This window comes from Cervus elaphus, chromosome 15, assembly GCF_910594005.1.
Source record: "Cervus elaphus chromosome 15, mCerEla1.1, whole genome shotgun sequence".
NCBI lineage: Eukaryota > Metazoa > Chordata > Mammalia > Artiodactyla > Cervidae > Cervus > Cervus elaphus.
Genome location: NC_057829.1, coordinates 67,916,001 through 67,941,829, shown reverse-complemented (window position 1 = coordinate 67,941,829; position 25,829 = coordinate 67,916,001). Strand labels below are relative to the sequence as shown.

At 53.2% G+C, this 25,829-nt stretch overlaps 1 protein-coding gene across 2 annotated transcripts; it reads left to right on the top strand.

The window, feature by feature from the left end:
* Positions 1 to 284: 284 nt before the first annotated feature.
* On the top strand, positions 285 to 25,571 carry LOC122708964 (inositol 1,4,5-trisphosphate receptor interacting protein). Of its 2 annotated transcripts, none has more exons than XM_043925872.1 (2): positions 285 to 485; positions 21,747 to 25,571. In XM_043925872.1, the coding sequence occupies exon 2, from the start codon at positions 21,760 to 21,762 to the stop codon at positions 23,428 to 23,430; it is 1,671 nt and encodes a 556-aa protein (XP_043781807.1). In that variant the 5' UTR covers positions 285 to 485; positions 21,747 to 21,759; the 3' UTR covers positions 23,431 to 25,571. The 2 variants fall into 2 exon arrangements, with proteins under 2 accessions (XP_043781807.1, XP_043781806.1); XM_043925871.1 differs by lacking the exon at positions 285 to 485 and adding an exon at positions 1,538 to 2,070.
* The last annotated feature ends 258 nt before the right edge of the window (positions 25,572 to 25,829 follow it).

Genomic DNA, 25,829 nt, shown 5'->3' with positions numbered 1-25,829 from the left:
CCAGACAGACTTTTAAGGGCGTCCTCTCCTGACTCCCTGTCCATTCGCTCCAGTTTAAATCCAGCAGCCACATTCCGTCTTGCCCGATCACCCTCCAGTTCTGCTGGCCCCTCTGGAGTTTCTGGGGTGGTCGATGGGCAGATCTCCGCGGCGGACGCTGGGTCAGCCGCCCCCTAACCCTCACGGTCCACCTTAAGGAGCCTCCGCGGCAGGGAGGAGAGGCGGGTGTTTTGTTCTTATAAGGAGGAAAAGTTTCTTTGACATCTAGGAAATGAGTAACTCTGAAGTCCTCTAGAGCCCGGCGGATGGGGGCCAGAAGGCGGGAGCCGACCGAGGTATCGCCGCCCCCGTCCCTCTAATTGTCGGGCGGGACGCTCAGCAGCAGCCGCGGCCAGACAGCGGATTCTGGGGCCCCCGGGACCCGCGAGCGCAGCCGGGACTCGCGCGATCCCTCCCGCCTTGGGGAGCGGGAACCGAAGCCGAAGGTAAGTAGTGGGCCCGTGGCCGCGAGGCTCTGCGTCCTCCCGAAGCATCTCATGCGCTGGAAGGAAGAGGGACCAGGCGGAGCTGCGCCGGAGATGGGGGCGGATTGGAGCTGCGCGCCCGCTCGGCCCCCCGGGTTGGGACTGACTTGGGGGACTGGGGTATGGCGCCCGAGCACAGGCGGGGGTGGGGGTGGGGGCCTGTCCTCTCTCTCTTCGCGCCGTGCGGGGTCCTGCATCCCAGCCTCTCCTCTCTGGCTTCTCCCCGGCCGCGGAGACCCCAGTGGGCGCTGCATTGGAGCCCCGCACGGCGGCAGCCTCTCCTCCCGGCTCACTGAACCGCGATGCCGGAAGCGGGACCGCGTTATTGTTTCTACCGCCCCGAAGATCCGTTACTTTGGACCGTGTGAGCAGAGCTCTGGAGCTGAAAGAGTAGTCGAGTCGCCCAGCTTCTTAGCCAGCTCCCTTCCATCCTTCCTTCCCCCTCCTGGAAGGAGAGAGTAGCTATGAAGTCTTTGTTTTCTAGGTTTAACGTATGAAGCCATGAGGTTGCTGGAGGCGGGATAAAGCCCCCGCCGCTTCCTCTTTCTGGGCTATTAGTGGAGGAGACCCCACGCAGTGCAGAATTTCCTCTTGGGGCTGCTGCTGGCCTCCACCTGACCTCTAGTAGCATCCCAGACCCTTTCCCAGAGTTTCCAACTTCCGGCTGCGATTTGGAGGAACTCTGATGCTCCAGGTCTGGGCTTCCCATCCAAAACGCTCCTTTTCTTGAAAAACAAAAGTGCTGTGTCCCAGGAAGGGCAAGTATTTTACTGAACCCCTTAGGGACCACACTTTGCCTTTTGCTCCTCTGAAAGCTGTGAGAACCACCCCTCCTTACACTCCGCCCCCCCTCCCAGACTAGAAGAGTACCAGGTACTGGTGGATCCTTTTGAATGTAAATCAGTTCAGAGTCCTATTTTGGTGGGGAGGAGGGAGTGGGGAGTGGGGGGGTTCTTCTTTTGGATTTGACCCAGGGTTCTTCCCTTTCATAAACTAGTTCTACTGCTGAGTGGCTGCCAAGTAAAGCAAACCTGTGCAGGGTGCAGTCCCAGGTCCAAGCCAGCCTTGCAAAAAGGCCTGGTGCACAGGTAGAATTGCTGCCTTTCACCCCTCGTCTATAGCATAATGGCTGTGCTTTTGAGTCCTCTCTCCAGCCTACAAGCCTGAAGTGGCTTTCATTGTTTGCTAATTCCCTGTGTGCTGCTGCTGCTGCTCCAGGCCATCCTGCCCTCATATTTTCCACTTGTGGGTAACCGTAAAGTGGTAAGGCTGACTCTCCAATGGAAAGAGTTTTGTTCAAGTGCCATCCTCCAGCTCGGCAATTTTCAAAGATGCAGCAGTTTCAAGCTCCAACTTTCGGGTGGCAAGGATCTGAACTTTTAACCTCATGCCATCAGCCCAGAAGTTGTCACCAAGAACGCCTCCCAGCTCCTGCAGCACGCATGAGAGAAACAAAGACAGGGTGTGTGGGTGAACTTTTTATCTGCGGGCAAAAAGTGGAGGAACTTCTGGTAGAGTCTTCTAGCAAAATTGCCCACCTGAAAAGGTATTGTCTGGGAGGAACCTGGTCTTGTGTTTTTTTGCTTCTTGGACCCTCCCTGGGATCAATAAAGGGAAAAAGATGGAGGATTCTGTCTGGAGGAGAAGTATCTCTGGGTGGAGGGCTGGAGTACACAGCCCTGTTCTCACTTGTCCTCAAGGGAGAGAATGGAATGCCATGAGAGTTGGGAAAGTGTTTCTTGTCAGGGAGAAGGGAATGACTGGCCGTATTTCCTCCATTGATGAGAAACCTAGGGGACGGTGGCTCTGGCCTTCAGGAATCTCCAACTTTGTCACTCGAGAGAAGGAGGAGACTTGCTCTGTCTAGTCTCAGAGATTCACAGGGTGAGAGAAGCAGGAGTTGGATTTTACTTACTCAGAAATAAGGAGGAACTTGCTGACAACTGGAGCGCCTCAGTAGTTAAGGCGCTGCCATCACTGTCAGGAGACAGGTGGCCATCAACAATTATGAAGGAGATGGTCCCTCCAGAGTCCCAGACTCTGTGGCTCCATGTTTGGGGTGCAGAGTCCCCTCAATTGGAGGGCAGCCCTGGGGGGCCCTTGGGGAAAGCTTTACCCCACGAGCCTGCTAAGGGAGGGATAAGTGCACCAGATGTGCTAGACAGCTGAGGAGCAGGACCTTACTTGTGGCTGGGACTAATCTTGTCTAGCTGGGGAAGGGGATGGAGCCGAGAGAGTGCTAAGAGCTGACAATAATAACCTCCAAGACTGCTGCTAGCCTGTTCGATCATCTGCATGAATTAGAACAAGGTGCTTCCTCTTAACAAGAAGATGGCACCTTGGTATCATTTAGAAAACAGGGGCTTCATCTGGGTGGACAGAGCCAAGGCACATAGCTATGCAAACTGGCATGTGAGCTTGATTCATCCTTACCACTCTCCCAGCCAGATCTTCTTGAACAATATACCACCCATACAACCATACACAGCAGCCTGATAACCAATTATTGAAGGCTTAACATTTGCCAGGCTTTTTTCCCCCCAAAATCACTTTGCCTATATTAACTCATTTAATCTTCTCAGTAGCCCAGTGACATAGGTATTGGTATCGCCATTCTATAGTTAAGCAAACTAAGTCACAGAGAGGTATAGTGTTCAGAAGCCTGGAAGTCACTGAGCATTCACAGAGCAAGAAGCAAGTGAAGTTTCAAAAGCTAGTTTGGTTGGGGCCCCTCCTGAGAAAGAGATAAGAGTGATTGCTTTTTTCTTTGTCAGAGGAAGGAAACCCACTATCAGCTCAGATGGAGGAAGATGGAAAACTTACCTGGCAGCTGAAAGAAAGGAAAGAGAGAGGCAGGCCTGGTCCAAGCCTCAGATGTCTTTCCTTTTTAATCACTGGGCAGTGTGACATCGCACATCCAGTCTGGGGCCTGTCCTGAGGGTGATGAGTAAGTGCTGCCTGGGTGTGGTGCAGAGGAAAGGGGCCATGCAGGGTCCCTGACCTGGGCAGAGAATGCCTGAGCGAATGGACGATGGAAGAAGTATCTGAACACTGTCCTGACACTTGCAAGCTCTACAGCCCCTATCCCTGTCCAGTGCTGTTCGTCTGTAAACGCCCTTCCCAAGCTCATCCAGAAAGACTTTCCAAAACTGCATTTCACAGCTCTGTATATGTGGTCACTTATTTTTCACCCTATGCATTACAGCACTTAATTAGCTGGAATGGAGCATTTTACTATCTGCTGTCTATAGACAGTATTTTAAACAAAATAGACTTCTCAGCTAATGGGAAATTCATCATGGCCTTGGAAAGGGTCGACTGGTGCCTAGACGATTTCCCACGTCATGTAAACTGTCCCAGAATCTGGTTCTTAACTGCGCACATTTAGAAACCCTATCTCTACAATTTTCAGAACAGTTTGGACTTGAGCTACTGAGTCATCTACAGAGAACTCTTGTACACTACAAAGTGTACAAATAAAATTGCTAGCGTATTAATTTGCAAGAAGACTGTAACCATTGTAGAGCCAGTGATACTGGCTTCTTAAGTCCTGGGAAAGCCAATGGGGAACTAAAAATCAGAAGGCAGCTTGTGCTTGGCACAGCTGGATTCAGGTCAGGGGAGGCAGAAGGCAGGGGCAGCAATGGTCCAATAGCATGGACTCTGTTCACTTCTGTGACCCCATCACCAATGGAGAGATGCCTGCCAGGTAGATCAGCAGTCCTATATGTTATGTGTCTCTCCTTAGCCAGTCCCTCAAGGGCAGTGTTTGCCAGTAGGATGTCCCCCGTCCTCTTTCAGAATTTAGCATTTTTTATTTTATGTACTTATTTTATTTAGTGCTTTCTAAGCAGTAGCTCCCAGCTACGTTAAGTTGTATTTGCATAAGTTAAATAACTACTATAAAATTTCAGGGCTGTAGGTTCAGGCCACAGGGGTAAATGCAAATGAAGGAGATGGTCAGGTGGCCTGGATGGGTCAACAAGAAGTCAAGTATAGAGCAAAGAAACATGGTCCTTAGTCAACACAGATACTCAGCGAACTGGAAGGGCCAGGACTGACCACTTACTGCAGCCCCAGTGTGAACATGAGGGTGATACAGTCCTAAGCCCTTCTTTGGCTGTCTGAACCACCTGGTCTGCCCAGCTGGCCACTTTAGATTTAAAGGGTTCTCCCTGGTCTCGGTCCAGGCCCCCTCATGGCTCTTCTTTAGAAAGCCACAGCCTCCAGGTTCCCCAGAGCCAAGGAGGTATGACTCACATCGACTTTTGACTTAGGGCAGGCTTGGGTTGAGTCCTGGCTCCAGACCTCAGGAGTTGGGCAAGTGCTTTGACTGTTCCAAGCCTCGGCTCTGTCATTAGTGAAATGTGGACAACCTCTCACAGGGCCTGCTTATAAACCACTGTGATGGTGCCTGGTGCAGACCAGTCTCTGGCTGGTATGAGCCCTTAAAGACAGTGGAGGTCAATGGAGGATCAGCATTCTCTGCCAGATTGGGACCTCACTTCCCCACTGCTTCCTCCTCTTAGCTCTGGGCAAAGGGCAAGGCCACAGGGACCCGGACTCTCCCAGATGGTGAGAAGGAGATTGGTGCCCTGGTATGGGGTTCATTCAGAGCTGAGGGTACAGCTACCCATCCCGACCTTTTCACCAACACTAGGAGAGGGAAAGCCAGGTTTGAGGCATGGCCTGAACAGGCCCCCAGAGGGGAGAGAGGGGGAGGTTTTTCTGGGACAGGAAGAGGATCATTTGGTTGTGCCCACGAGGTGTACAGGGTCCACCTAGGCAGTTTGGAACCTGGGACGGCTTCCTGTAGGAAGCTCAAGTCCCTTCATCCACGTGGCCCACCCCATGACATCAGCAGAATGGAAGCACCTCACCAGTGACATCACTGTTGCCCAAGGCAACAGACACCTCCACCTTAAGTTATACTGGGAGGAACAAGAACCACCTAACTGTAAGACACATGCTGAAGAGAAGAAGCGCTGAAAGTGCCACATCCACAGGTGTGTTCCTCGGGATGGGCTTGGGGAAGAGGGCAAGGCTGCAAGGCCGAGGTTTAGGCTATGAGCCTTTTGGTGGAGGGTCTTCGGGCCTTGGGTTTGCTCCAGGCCCGAAGTACTGACAGCTGCCTTCTTGTTTGGGTCTCTGAGCTGCAACTCAGAACAAGAAGGATGCCTCCTGAGGGGCTTCTTGTGGCTTCCATGGCTCTGGGCCTCCCTTCTACAACCTGAATCAGTCCGCTAAGGGAATAGGGCGAGAGCAGACAGGAGTAGTGATGGGGAGGTCAGAAAAGGGGCTTTCCCTTCTTCACTTCCTCCCCCTAAAGGAAAGTAAGAAACATGGCCTCCTTCCTGGGGAGACTGACCTAAGAGAGAACCTTCATTCATTGATGGAACAAGTATGCTCTTACTGTGTACCTACAAAGTGCTTGACACTGTGCTGGGGCTTCAGTAGCCTCACGGGGCCTTGTGATCAGATACACACAGAGGAAGATTATGCAGAATCCACTGCCCCAGGGGTGGCTACCAACTGGAAATAGAAACAAGGTCTCTGAGTCTGCCTCTCACCCAGCTCTGGCATGCCCCATGGAATTCTAAGTGGGTTACATGAGACCTGTGGAATCTTTTCCTCCCCAGCAGTTTATGTAGGAATCTGAGGGTGTCTGAGATATACTGGAGAGTTGGTGAGAGGTGTTAGCGAGGACAGCCGTGGATGTCCATAGTGTCCTGCCTAAGGACAGAATCTGACAAAGTCTGAGTGTTAATGGTGAGAGGACAACAGGAAGACTGCCAACCCCAGGTCTCTCTTGCTCTGTGATATTGACACACAGGACTCAGTTTCTCTGTCTGTTTAATGGGGACAGTAACAACCAGAAGCAGATAATATTCAGTGCACTTGAGATCCTCTGATGGAACTCCTAAGAAAAAAATTCAAAGCCCACAGTGTTGAACAGACTCACTTCCAGGTGAAGAGCACAGCGGAACCCTTGCTGTGCCCAGGAGGAGGGGCTCCCCTTTGTAGCTCTCCTGAGCTTCCTCCCTCCAGGTCCCTTCCCTGCAGCGCAGATGCAGGAGGGTCTCCTACCCCTACCTCAAACCACAGGGAGGGCGTTGTCCTCATCATTGCCCCGCCGGTTGAAGCAAAACCACGTGCTCATAACAAACAGTTCTCCTGGGAGCTTGTTTCAATAGCCTTCTTAGTAGCAGTCTGGGGACCCGCCTGGAGTTCCTGAAAAGGTCCTTTGTTTGCTGACTTTGTTTCAGAGTCGCTGAGGAGGTAGGCATGCCTGGGCCAGAGGGGAAGAGAGCGGGGATGCCTGGGCTCCACCCTTGTGTGCCTCCTCTGAATGCCCCCATACATCCCTGCCTCTTCCTCCTAATGCCTCACCCCTAAACGCACTGCCCAGGGTCTCAAGAGACCTCACTCCTCTTTGCCCATCCACTGCAGAAGAGGGTTCCCCATCCTTTGAACTGAAAAGCCATCTCAGATATCCAGCGTCACATACCCAGAATCTCTGGATGGAAGGAGCATCGTGGCTTCATTAAGTCCGACTCCTTGCATCATGCTCATATTCCACCTGAATTGTCACCTGTTTTTCCCATGGACAGAAGAGCCGGTGGGCTACAGTCCATGGGGTCGCAAAGAGTCAGACACAACTGAGCACATTGAGCAAGAGAGTTTCGCTAAATGGTACAAGGAAGGAAAGCCCATAAGTGCGTGTCTGATGATTCACGGAAGGACCAGCGGCTTGAAAGTCGGGCAGTCCTGGCTTCAAATCCCAGCTCTGTGGTGTTGGTGTGGGTGACCGCCCCTCTCTGTGCCTCCTTTTGAGGTTCATTGTGAGGATGATATAGCAAAGTAAAGTTTTGCATCATGCTTGAATCTCAATAAATGTAGCGTGTCGGTTGCTATTTACTAAGCCCAGCCCTGGGTGTCAGGGCCCTGCAGCTTGTCTGGTGTCCTCCAGAAAGACCGAGCTGCTTATCACTCTTACCAAGGGTTGCTCTTCTGTTTCTTCCCGTGCCTGACTTGCATCTCACCCTGTCATCCTTCATTTGTCTTCCTTTTCTCCAAGGCTCTCAAGCAAGGAGGTGGATGTCAAAGGGAGAGGTAGCTGAGGGTCAGATAACTTGTGTTGAAGTTCATTCCTGGGACGTCACTGTGGTCGGTGGTGGTGGTTAGCCAGCCTGCAGTTAGCAGAGGGCTGTACAGACCTAAAGTGGCTGTGGTCTGTCCCTAGGGGTGTGCTCACATTTCCCAAGGCACTGACCACTGTTAGGGCTTTACTTTGCTTTTCAGATGGCAGGGTGCCTCCCAGGGGAAAAAAAAAAAAACAACTTAGAATTTACTTTATCCAGGATGCCTCGCTCCACTCCCATTTCAAATTCCTCCTTCAGGGAATACAGGCAGTGAGGTTCTTTTCCTAGTCCTGACTTCATTCATTCATTCAGCAAGCATCCATGCAGCACCTTTAGTTCCGGGTATCAGAGACCAGCACTGGTTTCTCCTTCTAGGTGCTCAGAAATGGTGGAGGAGCTCTCAGTGTTGCTGCCAGATGGTCAGGGCGGGGAGCTGTGAACTTCCCAGGTGCCAAACTTCCTGCTGTCCCTTGGTGGCAGCCCCTGGGGCCTTTAGAAGAAAACAGGAGGTAGAGGTGACAACTTTCCCCTGTTCCCGAGCTTCTGGGGTTGCTTCAGGAATGTAGGCTGTCTTACCTCTGCCCAGAGGAGTCCCTAAGGTGCACCCAGCAGGATTTAACAAATCAAAACGGAGACCTGGCTTCCTTACCATTACCAATGCCAATAACAATGTCCTTTAAGGAGCACGAGCATGTGACTGCCATGCCATGAAGTAGGTGTTATTGTTACAGCAAGTGGGAGAGCCAGGATTCAAATCCAGGCCTCTGATTCCAGAGTCTGGCCCTTCTCTACAAAGGAAGCCTCTACAAAGTGTTAAGCCCTTCTCAGCTGAAGAGCTTTGGGCTATTTCTTTCTGGGTGGTCTTGGGGTGGCAAGATGTATCAGTGGCAGCTTGCAGTGCATCCCAGCCTGACCCATGTGTACCTGCCATTGGTTCTGGGACACCTACTGTGTGCCAGGTGTAGCCTCGGGCAGAAGCTAGGACAGAGCGTGGGCATCCTCACGACAATGTCATCACTCTCAACCCTGTGGCCGGAAAACCGTGTGGTTGTAGATGGTGGTTTTGTGTAATTCACAGGGAGGGTGACTGTGTTCCTGGGTGATTCTGGGGGTCATTTTTCTTACAGTTTCCAGGTCCCCCTGGAGGAGGAGGACTGGTTTGCTCTGACTGGTGTGGCCCTGGTGAGGGAGGTCCCTGCAGCGGAGAGCCCAGCCAAGAAGCCAACCGCAGCGCTTATGTTTTTTACAGCTGGGTTGGCCTCCTTCTTGCCTTTGAGTCACTTGCTGTTCCCCTTTATTAAGATGAAAGGGGTCTTTAGATCTTTGCAGTCACGGGACGGCGTGACTGTGTGTGTGTGTGTGTGTGCAGGAGGCCTAGAGCACTTCCGTTCCTCCCCACCTCTCTCCCCCTCTCCCAACCCAGCTGGGGCCCAGACTGTGTGTCAGGTACGCCCAAGCCTCAGGGACCAGGGTGGGAACACAGCCTGGGATTTCACCGTGGTAGGGGCCAGCACCCTCTAAGCCTGAACGGAGTAAGAGGCAATGGGGAGGGAGGGGGGAGGGAAGAGGTGGGAAGTGGGGGAACTGGCTGTTCTGGGGCCCATCTCTCATGCCCAGAGAGGCCCGGGTGTCTCCCTGAGCTGGGCTCTTTGTTCCACCCCAGGGAAGGTGGCTGCCGGGCACTGAGAGTCTACTCAATCCCTCCATCCCCTGCTCAGCTCTGAGAGGGGCCAGTGGGTGGGCGGGTCTTCCCTTCCCTTTGTTGTCCTTTGTATTTACTCACAGCTTTCTGCTCCACCCCCTTGAGTCCCTCCCCTAAGCTTGAGTGTTTGCTGTGGTCTGGAGCCTGCTTCCCGCCCCCTGCTGCAGACCTCCCTCCCTGTCCCAGGGCAAAAGCGGGGTTTGCCCTGAGCATTTGCTGCTGTGCTTGGAAGCCTGGGGTGTAGCAAACACAGGGTGCAGGGAGAGACGGGGGACAGTCTGGGGAGCCCTGGTGTGGCCACCCTCAAGTGAGTATTCATGTTCCCTCCGGGCAGCTGCTCTTGGGAGTGAGATGGGGCCCAGGGGCAGAGGAGACTTCCCAGAAACACCAGTTTAAGCCGGGCCAATGTCTGACAGTCAGAAGGACTGCTTCGCTGTGGGGCACAGTTAGTACTGTACTTCTGTTGTTAAAATGCACCATGTAACTTCAAGTCTAGAAACCTGGTGTGGGAATTGGGTTTCAAGGGAAGTCCTTGGGTACACACCTGCTGTAGGAAATGCATGGCGGGTGTTTATAGAAGCCTTTAGAAAGCAAATGTCTCCATATGCAGGGTGTAAGCCAGTGGGTCCCCAAGGTCACCGTGTCCTTGGCACAGTGAGCAGGTGGTCCTACATATGGTCTGTGCCAGGTGCTGTGCAGAATGTCAAGGCACCCAGGCCCACCTTGACCCCAGAGCTCAGGCCAACAGCTCCCTGTGATGACGCAGCAGCCTGGGGTCCACTGGGGAGACCTCAGGGTCCAGAACCGCTGGCCTGGCACAGTGTCTGGCTCTTTTGCTCTCTTCCTACTTGTGTGACCTTGAGCAATTGCTCAACCTCTCGTTGCCTTGGGCTCCTGCCTGGGAAATGGGGCTGCTGCCCAGGCAGATGAGCCAAGAACAAAGCCTCGAGGAGCAAGTCTCTGTTGGGTCCCTACTTGGGTCACATATCTGGAGACACCATCTACACTAGTGCCAGATGCCCGCCTGCACTTGAGAGGTTTAGTAAATAGGCTGTCTCTTCCCCTTGTTCGTCTGTCCCCTTCAAGAAAAGGATTTGTCTCGAGCTGGGGGAAGAGATGATCCAGAAGACTTTGGGAAGCGGTTTCTGATATGGGCTGACTGTGAGGACTGTACGATGGGGTTAGGTGTGGACGTTGTAGGGAATGGTGGGGAAGTAAGTCTAGGAGGTGTTCAGAGGACAGTAGATAATTTCAAGTGGCCTGGGGAGGAGGGAAGGGAACCGAGGGGGTCCCCTGACTGAACTAGAACTCAGACCTGTGTCTCATGGGCACAGGATCTCCCTGAAGTGGGGCAGGGAGACCTCCAGGGCCAGGGCTACCTGAGGTGTCTGGGAATTAGGGGAGAGCTCAGAGGAGCTGATTCCAAAGGACCACACCCGGCCAGGAGGGAGAGCCCAATAGTGTGGTATCCTCCGCTTGGAATCCCAGGTGATGGCTGGTTTGCTGCTGGTGACCAGCAGAAATGGGAAGGTGGGTGGCCAGGCTGGGATGCGCTGTGAGACTGCATTGGCCACCTAAGGGTTGTTGTAACTGAAGATCACAAACACGGTGGCTTGAAACAACAGGTTTCTGCTCTCTCATAGCTGTGGAGGCCAAAAGTCTGAAATCAAGGTACTCGAAGGACCGTGCTCCTTCCAAATGCCCTAAGGAAGAATCCTCTGTTGCCTTTCCAGCTTCCCATGGCTCCAGACCTTCGTGGGCTATGGAGCATTACTCCAACCTCTGCTCCATCTTCCATCACCTTCTCCTCTTTGTCTGTTTTCTCCTTTTCTCTCTCTTTAGAAGGACAGTTGTCTTTGCATTCAGGGTGATCGAGAAGTGTCTCATCTCAAGATGCTTCATTAAATTACACGTATAAAGACCCTTTGTGCAAATTACAGCCCCATTCACAGGGTCTAGGTATGAGCACATGGACTTGTCCTGTTGAGGGCTGCCATCCAACAGCAGTAACTTGTATTCCAGGAGTCTTGTGGAGGATGAATGAGAGAGGAGGGTGTGGGCCCCGACTCAGGGCTGCCAGGGGAGCCCTTCCTTGTCTCTGTGACTGCAGCCTCCTTGTTATCCCTTAGCTTCTGAGACCCCAGGCCTTAGTCTGTGTGTCTGTCTCTCCGTCCCAAGAATTTTACTGTGATTTTCCATGATGCCCTGTGGTTCAGGGCCTCAGTGGTGGGAGAGTCAGGCTGCACAGCTGGACAGAAGGATGCCCTGTCCTTCTTGGGAGACTGATGGCCTCCCTGCCTTGTCCATCCCTTGCCGGCCGAGGGACGTGCATGGGATGCGGTGGAGGAGCAGGAACTGGAGGGATGTGGGCTGTCCCATCCGTCTGGGCAGAGTCCAGGCCACTGTCCTTGCTGCACCCGGGCTGACCGGCTGCTTGACCCCAGTCCAGAGGATGGGGTTGGCATCCTGGTGGCACTGTGGAAGCACCTCCCTCTTCTGAGAGTGAGCCTGGCAGAAACTACACTCTGGCGGGTGTGAGCGGGCTCCCTGAGGGAGTCTGGCCAGTGTGGCCACGTGCGGCCACAGCAGAGTTCCCATCAGGGGAAAGGCCTCTCCCCTCCAGTGTACAGTTCCCCACGGGCCCATCGGTCGGTAGTCCACCTCCCTGGGCGTGGGGGTGGGGGTTCTGCTCTCCCCCTTTTTCTGCCCTGCTCCCCCACCCCCACCAGGGCCAGGGCCAGTCTTGACCCCTGGCGTTTCCCTGGGTTAGGAAGGGGTGGTGAGGGTGCAGCTCTCGGTCCTGGGAACCACAGGCCTTGGACTGTAAGCTGATTGCTGCTCAGTGCCCGCCCATTAGACCACACGGTCACCCTCTTTCCTTCTCGTCCCTGGAGAGGCCGTGGAAGGCACATGTAAGCCCCAGACACCGGCTGGTTAGGATTAACTGAGGGTGGCTGCTGGGGCCGACTAGAAGACCCTGGAATAGAGTCAGCACTGGACTTGGAGTGAAAAGTTGAGCGGTGGGGCAGGGTATTTCAGGGAGTCCTGGATGCAAAGGCGCTAGCTAGCAGGTGGCGGTGTGGCTGAGGGGGAAAAGTGAGGAGATTCCTGGGGTCCCAGGCAGCCTTGAGTGGAATGCTGTGTGGGGGAGTGCGGGGCGGCAGTGGGCGGGGAGAGGAGGCCTGTGAGGGGCAGCAGACTCTGGGTGGCCCGCTGACACAGTTTATTTGGCTCACATGGATTTCAAAGAATTTTTGACAGAGTGGACAGCAGAGTAAAATTGAGATGTTGGTCAAATGCAGATTTCTGGCTTCTCTTGGAGGAAACAGAACAGATCATGCCATTTTGGGTGCATCGAACATGCAGTATGGTGGCTTCCCCAGAGAAGGCCTGAGTGGCCCAGGTGTCCAGCACCTGCACTGAGCTATTTACAGTGGGGCAGTGTCCCCTCCCCACTCCATCCCCACATCACCACCACTCCTGCCCCCTGGAAGGCAAAAAAGAGATAAAGGAAGGAGCCCAGTGGCCAAGAAAGTGGCAGGTCTGAGGAAGTGGCAGGCTGAGGCCAAGAAGGAGGTCCTGCCCACCAGCGGGAGGAATTAAAGGTGATGCAGTGGAAGGTGGGGGGTGCTGCAAAGACACTGAAAAGAGGAAGCCCTGGGGGCCCAAAACTGCACCCTTTCTACCCACTTTCTCAACTAATTTTGGTCCTCTTCCTTCCTCTTTGCTTGCCCGCCCCTCCCTCTCCGCCCAGGCCTCAGGCCAGCCAGCACCCAGTTCCCACCCCTAGAGCTGTTCAGTCCCCCTCTCCCTGAAGTTCCCATCCCCCATCCGCTTGCGGGGTGCAGGTGAAGAGACCCCAGCCTGAAATGCACAGGTGGAGGCTGTCTGCCTTGCCCGGGGGGGACCTCTCTCCTGCAGCGCTGCCCTTACGGCACCGTCTGTGCTGTCTGTCTGTCTGTCCCCTGGCCCAGAGTCAGGCGGCGAGGAAGGAATGTGTGGAGACCCAGCACTCACACAGCCTGCCATTCCTCCCGAGTACGTGATAAGCCAACTCCCACTGACACTGGGCGCCTGCGCCCCGTGTGTGGTGCCCGGAGGAGTGGGGTGGGGATGGAGACGGTGTTCAGCTTCGAGCCCTCGCTGGCACTGCAGGTAGAAAGGCAGGGACACGGCATAAACCCACACAGTAAAGAGCGGGGATGTGGCCTGACCCACAGGGGTTTGGAAAAGGGCAGGCTCCCCGGAGGAGGGACCCCGAGCCGGCCCTGAACGGTGGGTGCTCTTGAACAGCAGGGAAGCTGGTCAGACACCAGCATGCGACATGGCCTCTGCCAAGAGAGAAGAGTGGAATCGGGCATGAGACAGACAGACCAGGCATAAGGCAGACAGACTGCGTCACCAGGGCTCAGACAGCCTGCTCCAGGGGCCCAAATTCCAAACCAAGACTCAGGGTCAAACTTGCACTCTGCATTCCACCTCTCTTTGCTTATAGTCCTGTTTTTCCAAGGCCTAGGAAGCTTGGGGTCAGCCAACCTGATGATTTTGATGGTCACCACTGGCAGGGAAGCCAGGGAGGTGTCACCAGGCGGGAGAGGTTTCCTGTCAGCCCCTGGGGGGATGGAAGGAGTAAAGCAGACGGCGGAAGGCAGGCTTCATCAGAGACTGCAGTCCAGGAAATCTTAGAGGCTGCCCAGTGAAGCTCCCTGACCACCAGTCTCTTCACAAGATAGGGATGCCACAACCACCTCTCTGGTGTTCCGAAAATTAAATGACAAACACACGCAGAGTAATTAGCTTCCTGTCAGCTGTTAATGAAAACATCACCTTTCACTAATCCTCTTCTGCCTGTGAGGGTCCATAGTCCGCCTGGACCATTTCCACCTTCACCCACTCTCCCAGTCAAGTGTGTTTCCTCATTATGCCTCAGTTTCCCCATCTGTAAAATGGGGCTTAGATGAGTACCACTCTAAATTCTGACTTTCTTAAATTTGTGGATTTATTTCGCCTTAACAACATGTATCTCATTGGCCAGGACTGTGAAACTCCAGCACAAGCCCAGGGACACAGGAGGGGTTCAGCCCAAACTTTGGACAGTTTGGGTCTCCTTTAGCCACTTCTTTCTTGGCAGGCCCAGAACCTAAGCAACAGGAAAGTGACTCGTAACCCCATGGACCTAGGCTGTCAGTGCATTCCCCTGCCATCAGCCAACCTCCTTATTCCATTTTGTAAGGACACATAGGTTCTCCTTTCAGCTCTGAAGATGATGCCAGGGCCTGAGCTACGTCTGCCATGGTAATTAGCAGAGCTAATTGCATCTGAGAGGCTAGGCGCAGGGCAAACCCTTGGCGAGTGCCAGGATCTGGGCTGCAGGAACACTGTGGAGTACCCCCCTCCTCCTCCCTAGAAGCCTGCCTGGCTTGGGAAGGGGTGGGTCTCAGACTGAAGTGGGCATCAGAACCACCTAGAGGTGCTGGCCCCACCCCTGGAATTTCTGATCAGTAGGTCTGGAGCTGCACCTGAAAATTTGCTTTTCTAACAGTTAGAACTGGACATGGAATGATAGACTGGTTCCAAATAGGAAAAGGAGTACGTCAAGGCTGTATATTGTCACCCTACTTATTTAACTTATATTCAGAGTACATCATGAGAAATGCTGGGCTGGAGAAAGCACAGGCTGGAATCAAGATTGCCGGGAGAAATATCAATAACTTGAGATACGCAGATGATACCACCCTTATGGCAGAAAGTGAAGAAGAACTAAAGAGCCTCTTGATGAAAGTGAAAGAGGAGAGTGAAAAAGCTGGCTTAAAAATCAACATTCAGAAAACTAAGATCATGGCATCCGGTCCCATCACTTCATGGCAAATAGATGGGGAAACAGTGGCTGACTTTATTTTTCTGGGCTCCAAAATCAGATGGTGCAGCAAAATGCAGATGGTGACTGCAGCCATGAAATTAAAAGATGCTTACTCCTTGGAAGGAAAGTTATGACCAACCTAGACAGCATATTAAAAAGTAGAGACATTACATTGCCAACAAAGGTCCATCTAGTCAAGGCTATGGTTTTTCCATTGGTCATGTATGGATGTGAGAGTTGGACTATAAAGAAAGCTGAGCACTGAAGAATTGATGCTTTTGAACTGTGGTGTTGGAGAAGACTCTTGAGAGTCCCTTGGACTGCAAGGAGATCCAACCAGTCCATCCTAAAGGAGATCAGTCCTGGGTGTTCATTGGAAGGACTGATGTTGAAGCTGAAACTCCAATACTTTGGCCACCTGATGCGAAGAGCTGACTCACTGGAAAAGATCCTGATGCTGGGAAAGATTGAGGGCAGGAGGAGAAGGGGACGACAGAGGATGAGATGGTTGGATGGCATCACCAACTCAATGGACATGGGTTTGGGTGGACTCCGGGAGTTGGTGATGGACAGGGAGGCCTGGCATGCTGCGATTCATGGGGTCGAAAAGAGTCAGACACGACTGAGCGACTGAACTGAACTGAACTGAATATATCTCCAAGTGATGTTAGGGATACTAAGCCACAACCACATTGGAACCACTGTCCCTGGGCTGGCTGGAGGCGGAGGGCCTGGCTGCTGGGCTGCTGAGAAAGGCACCCCCACTGCTGAGGCCACAGTCAGCCAGCCCCAGGTGAGGGCAGGTGGATGACAGAGCCAGGCAGGTGTTGATGAACACATTATAGGGCTGGACACAGGCTCCTGCTGTTCTCGATTTGCTGTTGGAATTCTGCCTGGAAGAAAAGGGGCGTGGTGGATTGGAACCAGGTCGGTGGGAGCAGAGAAGATTTACAGACAAAGAAGTTCCCACAAAGAACAGCAATGAAACTCTCTTCAATTGTAGCCTATTGTTCATTCTGTTTGCCTCTTGCATGGATTGTAGTGTTTTCACTACTGAAGATCATGCCACCCTCATCCTTGTGGGCCCTGTAGCACCCAGCATGTTCCTTGCACAGTATTAAGTGTGGGAAGATCCCCTGGAGGAGGGCATGGCACCATACTCCAGTATTCCTGCCTGGAGAATTCCAACACTTTTACTTAACTAGGATGTGCTGGGCACTGCTCACAGCAACCCCTGTAACTTTCTAAGTGGTGGGTGTTACCCCTGTTTCACAGGTGGGTTAACCAAAGCCCAAGATGAGATGTAATTTTCTAGCCACACAACTAGAAAAGCCACAACTAGGCTGAAAAAGCCTACTCTGACTGTCTCCACCAAAGCACAAGTTGCTTCCACTGTGTTATGTTTGTGCGTGAGTGCTAAGTTGCTTCAGTCCTGTCCAGACTCTTTGCAACCCTATGGACTGCAGCCCCCCAGGCTCCTCTGTCCATGGCATTCTCCAGGCAAGAATACTGGAGAGGGTTGCCATGCCCTCCTCCAGGGGATCTTCCCTACCCAGGGATCAAACCCAGATCTCCTGCATTTCAGGCAGATTCTTTACCATCTGAGCTACCAGGGAAGCCCCACATCCTAGTAAGGGCTTGATAAAATGAAGTGTATCACTGTTTTGTTCTGTTTTGTTTTGGCCATGTGGCATGCAGAATCTTAGTTCCCTGACCAGGGATGGAATCTATGCCCCTGCATTGAGTGCAGAGTCTGAACCACTAGATCGCTAAGGAAGCCCCACTGTTAAACAACTCTTAGTGGCGTTTATTGGATTAAGCTGTGGTGGGGGTGCCTCGGGGGCCAGGGGGATGTGGAAGTGAGGGACCCACAGAAGGAAGGGGAGGTCTTAATTTCTCCCCAGGGTCTGAGGCGTCCAGCCAGGCTCAGAGTAAGGGTTCGAGTAGACCATTGGTCCAGGCTGACCACACGCAGCGCTCCGCCCCAGCCCCTGCTGCCCCAGTGACCCTGGACATTTGCCAGGCTAAGTTTAGCCATGAGCTGCATGGGCTGCCACACTCTGTGGGCAGGGGCGGGGGTGGAGAGGAACTCAGCAGGTTTCCTGCCTGCTTCCTGGAAGCAGACCCACAAGTGACCCAGGTTTATATTCAAAACTGAACCCAGCTGGATGTCTCAGACTACATGTATGGGGCAGCCTTGCAGAGGTAAGAGATTTGGGCTAAGGCAGAGGTGGAATACTTAAATCTGGGGGAAAGGGACCCTTTGGTGAGGAGTGTATGTGTGTGTGTGTGTGTGTGTGTGTGTGTGTGTGTGTACCTGCATGTATCCACAGTTTTGTGAGAGGCTCTAGCTGCTGTCCTGCCCCTGTGGTCTCCAGAAGTCCCAGCATCCAGACTCTCTCCCTCATTCTTCTGACCCCCAAGGACCCTGGGGCATTTCGTGTGACTTGGCTTGGGGAGGGGAAGTAATGGAGGCTTCTAACCCAGCCCCACCTAGTGCGCAGTCAGCAGCCCCGCCCTGTCCCCCATCACTCAGGCCACAGGCAAAGCCAGCCTGCACAAAGGGTATCAGGAGCGAGACAACAGCTGGGATCCCATCCCATCCCCAGGAGGGCGGAGGTGGTTTAAACTAGAAGTGAGTCAGAGGGAACTCTACCTCCAGGAAGATCCAAGGCTCGGAAGGCTTCGCGCACCGCCCCCCCACACACACACACCCCGCCCCCCGTTGCTGGGGGGCAGGGTGGATGGAGTGGTTTACAGAGGATCGGCCAGGCTTAGGGGAGCATTTTGTGCTTTCAGAGCACTTTTGAGCGTGTGTTCCTCCACACCCTTGGGACTGGGGTAAGGTTGGTGTGCTTGACAGGTGAGATAATAAGCCCATAGAGGCCAAGGAGGAAGGAGCTGGTGTTGTAATGTGCTTACCCCATGCTGGGCACTGTGCTCAGCACCTGAGTTGGATGGTCTTGCTTAACCTCCCCTCTCTATGAAGGAGGGCCTGCTGTTAGCTCCATCTCACAGGTAAAGCAGTGGAACCCTAGAGAAGCCAAGTGACTCACCCACAACCCCTCGGCAAGGGACAGAGTCATGGTTCAAACCTGGGCCTGTCTCTACAGCCCAGGGTCCTTTATGATTTCTGCTCCTTTTGAGTCTCCTTCATAACCTTACTATTGCTAGTGTTCCTATGGCTGCCTGTATCCCCTGTAGGGGCATTTGTTTGGCCCACTGCATCTGTAGACCCCTGTAGGCAGGTTCATCTATTATTCCCATCCCATCACAGCTAACCTTTTATATGAAAATTTGCTCAGGGGCAAGCATTTTGGACTTCCCTAGTAGCTCAGATGTTAAACATCCGCCTGCAATACAGGAGACCTGGGTTCCATCCCTGGTTTGGGAAGATCCCCTGGAGGAGAAAATGGCAACCCATATATCCTTGCCTGGAAAATTCCATGGACAGAGGAGCCTGGCGGGCTGTAGTCCATGGGGTCGCAAAGAGTTGGACACGACTGAGTAACTAACACACAAGCATTTTGCTGAGTGCTTTCTGTGCATTATTTCCTTTACAACAGCAGGTGTTATTATTCCCATTTTATAGATGAAAAGACTCAGATTCTGAAAAGTTGAACGGTTTGTCCAGGGTCACATATCTAGTAGTGCACATGCTGGTGCTAACCCAGCCTGTCCCCTCCAGAGTCCATCCTTAGCCTCTCATCGCAGTGTTGACTGCTTCAGTTGATTTGGAGTTTTGAAACTTGCCTGCCCTAGTTTAGCACATCATCTTGCAACAGGCATGAGGACATACACAGGGAGCCCTGTGGAAACTGTTCAATAGAGAAAAGGAGGACTTCCAGTTATAAGACTTAGTGATGGCACCCCACTCCCCAGCTGGTGGCACCCTACCCTGGAAACTGACCTCAAGAATCAGGTGTTGCCAAAGACTTTGGCTGTGACTTGTCAGGACCTGCTTGTGCCCACATGTGGCTGGCTATAGTACAGGCCCTTTAGGGCCTCAAAACACCCAATTATCTCCTGACTGACTGCTGCCTGGTATTCTACTATTATGTATGTTGTATGTATTAGTCGCCTGGTCGTGTCTTACTCTTTGCGACTCCATGGACTGTAGCCGGCCAAGCTCCTCTGTCCATGGGATTTCCCAGGCAAGAATACTGGAGTGGGTTGCCATTTCCACTAGTACTCCACACCTTTATCCTAAAGTTCTGATCCATGTTTATCAGCCAGCCTTATAGTTTTATCCTGGACCACCCTGGTCAAATTTTCCACTGATGCTTCTCTAATGTAGAAACCAGGGCTGGCCTGTTCATGCAATTATCCAGCATGCTGCTCCTGGTCTTGGGGCAGAGAAATTGGCTGGCTGCCCCCTGCACTTTTTCCTCACCCTCCCTCCCTCCCAGCCCAACTTCCTCCACTCTCTCCTGTCCTCCATTGACTTCTCAAGTGGAAATGCCTCAGTGTCTCAAAGTTCCCCTCTTGGGCCTGATCATAACTACACTGAATTCTGCTGCTGCTGGACCTCCCCACCCCCAACACTTTTGGTTCCTGCTAATGAGGAGGGGTCACCTCTGAGCAGCAGGTTTTGCCCAAGTGTGAAAACTCAGGCTGTCTACATCCTGGCACTGCCAGGTAGAACCTGCAGAGGTGTCGTTGTTATTCAGCCACCCAGTCGTGTCCAACTCTGTAACCACATGGACTGTAGTATGCCAGGCCTCCCTGTCCCTCACCATCTGCCGGAGTTTGCCCATAGTGATAGATACCTGCTTCTTGGTACCATTAGGGTAAGAACCAGAACATGTGGCTTTCAGGGTGCAAATTCAAGGTCAGGGGATGGGGCTCCTATCAGGTCTGTTGGCATGCATTGAGGCAGAGGTGGGGGCTCTTGGTTCTCCAGCAATGACCTCCTTTGTCTATTTGCTTTCCTAGCTGAGGTCCCCAACAGGAAGTGGGTGGGGCAAATGCGGAAAAAGCCAATTGTTACTTCCCAAGATTCCAGCCAGGGTAAAGAGAAGGTATAATATAAGGGTTCTGATGTGAGACAGTCCTTGGAAGACTTTAATGTGGATGGTATTAAAATGCAGATTCTGGTTCCGTGGGTCTGGGGTGGGCCCAAGATTCTGCATTTCTAACAAATTCCCAGGGGATGTTGTAGCTTCACAGTCTGAACAGCAAGTATGATAAGGGGTTAGTCCTTACCCCAAAGTCACTTGAGACCTAAAAATCCTGGAGGAATGGCACGTCTCCTTTCACAATTAAGAAGTCAGGTTAGAAATTCAGATGACTAGTGAAAGGAAAGTCAATGACTCAGTCACTATGGTTGTTCCCTAGATTGTCAGGGGAAAGATCCAGGATCAGCCAGGAGAACAGTGTCTGAATTTGGGGTGGGGTCTTCCAATCAGAAGGAGAGGTTTTCATTGAGGGTATATAAGGGCTCAAGACTGTTTCAGCTATTGCTCAGTAAACATATGCTGTGCGCCGTGCTGTGTAGGTAGTTTGCATGAACAAATGAATTCATTAACATGATGACCTTCTGGGTGCTCTGGCTCTCCTTTTGTACAGTAAGGAAACTGGGGCTCAGAGGGGTGAGTTAACATGCCCAAGGTCACACAGCTAATTCAGTGAGTGACAGGGCTGACTTTAAACCCAGCCCTTCCATTCTTAACCACTAGGTTATACTGTACTGAGAAATCAGCCATTCACTGAGGGGGAAGAAAGGATGTCTTATACAGGATTATTTTGGTTTCAAGTGTTAGAAAAGAAACTGACTTAAACAAAAAGAGAATATATTGAGAATCCCTGGTTGCCTAGTGGTTAGAATTCTGGGCTTTCACTGCCAGGCCCAGTTTCAATTCCTGGTCAGGGAACTGAGATCCTGCAAGCCATGTGGTGCAGTCAAAATAAAAAAGGAATGTATTGATTTATATGACCACAAGGTCCAGAGGTAATGGCTTCAGGCACTGCTGGGTCCATGTTGGCATCTCTGTCTGGCAGATCTCCCTTTGAGGTAGCTAGAGAGCCAATAGCAGGTATAATCCCTCAGGGTTCCCTCAGCAACCCTAGGCAACAGGGTGAGTCTTTTCTCCCCATTGGTCCCAACAAATCCTACCTCTGTCTCCCAGGGGCCAGGGCAAGTCATAAACTCATCCAGAAACAACCACTGTCAGGGTGAGGAGGAGTATGAAGTAGTCTTGGGCCAGGGTTATATCCTCACCCCTTGACTGGGGGTGAGTTCATCCCCACCCAAATCATGAGGACTAGGAGTAGAAAAGATTCAGTTCCCAAGGGAAGTGGGTACTGCTATTAGAAAGGACTGTTTAGGCAGACAGAAACAGGTCCACCTCTGTGGTGGTTTAGCCGGGATGCTGGTGTGGGACTTCAGGGTTCTTGTTCCCAACAAGGCTGGGCTGTGGATTGGGTGGGTTGGAGGGCAGTGGAAGGGAGCGACAAGGGAGTAAGCGGTGTTGAGGAAAGCTCAGTGTGACCATCAGTGTCTCTCTCTTTGTTCCCAGGAAAGTTGCCGCCATGGCCCTGGGGCTCTTCCGGGTGTGCCTAGTGGTGGTGACGGCCATCATCAACCACCCGCTGCTGTTCCCGCGAGAGAACGCCACGGTCCCCGAGAACGAGGAGGAGATCATCCGCCAGATGCAGGCGCACCAGGAGAAGCTGCAGCTGGAGCAGCTACGGCTGGAGGAGGAGATGGCGCGGCTGGCGGCCGACAAGGAGGCCGAGAAGGAGGCACTGGAGCGGGTGGCGGAGGAGGGCCAGCAGCAGAATGAGAACCGCACCGCCTGGGACCTGTGGAGCACTCTCTGCATGATCCTCTTCCTGGTGATCGAGGTGTGGCGGCAAGACCACCAGGACGCGCCCTCACCCGAGTGCCTGGGCTCGGATGAGGACGAGCTGCCCGACCTGCAGGGCGCCCCGCTCCGGGGCCTCACCCTGCCCAACAGGGCCACGCTCGACCACTTCTACGAGCGCTGCATCCGGGGGGCCACGGCTGACGCCGCCCGCACCCGGGAGTTTGTGGAGGGCTTCGTGGATGACTTGCTGGAAGCCCTGAGGAGCCTGTGCAGCCGGGACTCGGACATGGAGGTGGAGGACTTCATCGGTGTGGACAGCATGTATGAGAACTGGCAGGTGAACAAGCCTCTGCTGTGCGACCTCTTCGTGCCCTTCATGCCCCCGGAGCCCTACCACTTCCACCCAGAGCTCTGGTGCTCCAGCCGCTCCGTGCCTTTGGATCGTCAGGGCTATGGCCAGATCAAGGTGGTCCGGGCCGATGAGGACACGCTGGGCTGTATCTGCGGCAAGACCAAGCTTGGAGAAGACATGCTGTGTCTCCTCCATGGCAGGAACAATGTGGTGCGCCGCGGCAGCAAGGTGGCAGACCCGCTGTGTGCCCCCGACTCCCCATACCTGGACACCATGCGCGTCATGAAGTGGTTCCAGACTGCCCTCACCAGAGCCTGGCACCGCATCGCCCACAAGTACGAATTCGACCTGGCCTTTGGCCAGCTGGGCACCCCGGGGTCTCTCAAGATCAGGTTCCGCTCGGGGAAGTCCATGCCCTTCAATCTCATTCCCGTGATCCAGTGTGACGACTCCGACCTCTACTTCGTCTCCCACCTTGCCCGGGAGCCCGGCGAGGGGACCCAGGCACCCAGCACCGATTGGCTCCTGTCCTTCGCTGTCTACGAGCGCCACTTCCTCAGGGTAACTTCGAAGGCGCTGCCCGACGGCGCCTGCCACCTCAGCTGCTTGCAGATCGCCTCCTTCCTGCTCTCAAAGCAGAGCCGCCTGACCGGTCCCAGCGGGTTGGGCAACTACCACCTGAAGACCGCCCTTCTGCACCTCTTGCTCGCCCGGCGGCCTGCCGATTGGAAGGCCGAGCAGCTCGACGCTCGTCTCCATGAGCTGCTGTGCTTCCTGGAGAAGAGCCTGCTAGAGAAGAAGCTCCAGCACTTTTTCATCGGCAACCGCAAGGTGCCAGAGGCCATGGGGCTCCCTGAGGCCGTGCGCAGGGCGGAGCCTCTCAACCTCTTCCGGCCCTTTGTCCTACAGCGAAGTCTCTACCGGAAGACAGTGGACTCCTTCTATGAGATGCTCAAGAATGCCCCAGCACTCATTAGCGAGTACTCCCTCCATATCACCTCAGACCATGTCAGCCTGCCCCCCAAAACTGTCATCTTGTAGAGCATCCACGACACAGAGGGCCAGATCGCAGGGCATCCTATGCGTTTACACCCCTGGGGGCATCTGCAGGCCCTGTCCTGGGAAGACGGCAGGCTTTATAGGGTGCCATGGCTCAGCCTGTCAGGGAAGCCAAACCCTATAACACAGAGGAAATGGAATTCCAAGCCAAAACTGGTTTGCTTTCATGCCGTTGGGACTTGCCAGTTGAAGCTGTTGTCTGGGTTTAGGGACTGATCCTCTGCAACTGACTTTTGGATCACTCCCAATGACAAAGATGATGATAAAACTCTATGGATGCTGAGTTACGGGACAATGCAAACGGCACAAACAACGATTTGGGTGTGATTCTTTTTATATCCCAGGTCCAATCTTTACTTGAATATCAACAAAGGATCTACAGGAATGCTAACAGGAACCGGAGTTAAGATCCTGCACCCTGAGTTTCCAGTAACCCTTGGCCGCAGGCATCTGCAGCCAAACAGTGGGCATCAATATGGGAATTTGCAGCGTTCCATCCATAGCCCACACTATAGGGATCCCCACTGTGGCTGCCATTTTTATACTGTTTGGAGAAAAGACTCGGAGAGATTTGCAGCCCGAGTGGCTAACGTCTCTGTTGTACAGAAGTGGGTACCTGGCAGAGAGAAGTTGAAGTTGGCCGTTGTTTCAGCTCCACATCTCGCTCAAGGTGCACCCGTTTCTCTCTGCCCCTTCCCCTTGGATGCTGCATTTTGAACCCTGTATGGGCCACATACCATGTGGGTGCAAGCTCAGTGGCTCCTCACCCTCATCTGTCTCCACAGCTGGTCTCTCCAGCCACCAATATGTTGGGAGGTGGAGGCACTGAAGGTGGAAGATGAGAGAGAAAGAAGGGCACTCACAGGGTGCCTGGGGTCAAGGGCAGAGCCTGGTACCTGGGGTGCTGGGGTCTGGCCTGAAGTCTGGCTTTCAGAGAAGATGCCCAGTTCAGAGAAGATCATAGAGATGAGGGATGCCATAGCCCTGGGTTTCCCTCAGGGTTCCAATCTTAGAGCAAAGGGTGCCCAGAAGCAAGATCTGTTGTGGAAGCCCAGCTCCACATGTAGGCCCCACATTCCCTTGGTTGGTCATTCCAGTGGGGTTCCCTCAGTGCACAGAACCCCCCTTTCTGGATGGGCTTTGCTGGCCACACAGATGACCAACACCCGAAGAGCCTGACAGAGGCTTGCTTGACTGGGACACACGAAGACAGACTATAGGCACAGCCCACAGGCCTCAGAGAGGGTACCTTGGCACTACTGGGCTGTGGTCCCTGGGCAGGCACTAGAGCCTGCGGTCAGAGTTGGCCTCCATCTCCAGGCCTGGCTCACGGGGGCTTGAAGCCGCTCCCTCCTCTGTGGCTTCGCTAGCCCTCTGGGAGCTCTTCTCTTGGCATCGCTTCAGTCACCCTGCAGAGGGCCAAGCAGAAAGCAAGGATGAATGCTCCTTCCCCAGCACACTCTCTCCAGGGCTGAAGCTGCCCATACCTCCCAGACTCATGCCTGATTCCTTGGGGGTGTCAGGCTTACCATGAATGAAGAAAAGATCCTGTCTCTGCCCCAGGAATGCTCTCACCTAGCCTTGGAAATTTCCAGAAGTTGGACAGTTTGCCTGACAGGGTTAATTTGCAGTGGTTGGCTCAGCTGTGATGAGGCATTACAGACTGTAGGAAGCTTTCCACGTGAGCTGGGGTCAGACTGAGCAGTGCCTGGGCTTGCCCCTCCCCAGGCCCATATGGTCTCCAGCAATAACCCTAAGTACCCAATCTGTGGGGATTCATTTCCAGAGTTGGGGTGAATTTCCTTATTTATTGTCACCCATGCCTTTACTTTCCAATCTTCATCCTCATCTGATGTACTTTGAAGAGACCCCAGTGACCAAGAACCAATCTCCTTAAGCCAAGATCAAGCTTCAGTCTCCCCCAGCTTCTCCTTTGCTTCCAGGAGAAAATTCACTGAAAAATTACCTCCTGGCCTCTTGTTTATACAGAGACAACAACTGAGCGGGGAAATGGGGATCTTTTATGCACCAGAGCTGCTTCTGAAGCAGGAAGCAGCAGGACTCTTGGTGTTTCATGCTGCCTTATTTATATTAAAGGAAGAATTAAATTCTTGCAAGGAGTAGAAACTGGTAACGGTATTTGTTTTTAACTTCAGGAAATCTGTGAGCTTCCCAGGGCAGAGCTGGGGAGAGGGTGGATTTCCTACTGACAAGAGGAAGCTTTCAGTCCCTTTTTTATTCTTATGCTTTTGGAAAACTTAAAAATTGCAGAATAGAGTATTTCTGGCCCATCTCTGAGGCAGCCTGCAGAGTTTCAAAAAGGGCCTTTGAAAGCCAGCTATAGGGTGGATTTCAACACAAAACCTTGTTTCACAGAGCTG

Excerpts from the sequence above, each read along its gene's own strand:
- LOC122708964 (XM_043925871.1), top strand. The coding sequence starts at position 1,805 with ATGGAAAGAGTTTTGTTCAAGTGCCATCCTCCAGCTCGGCAATTTTCA. Across the intron at positions 2,071-21,746 it reads AAAATTGCCCACCTGAAAAG|GAAAGTTGCCGCCATGGCCC; the intron begins GTATTGTCTGGG and ends CTTTGTTCCCAG.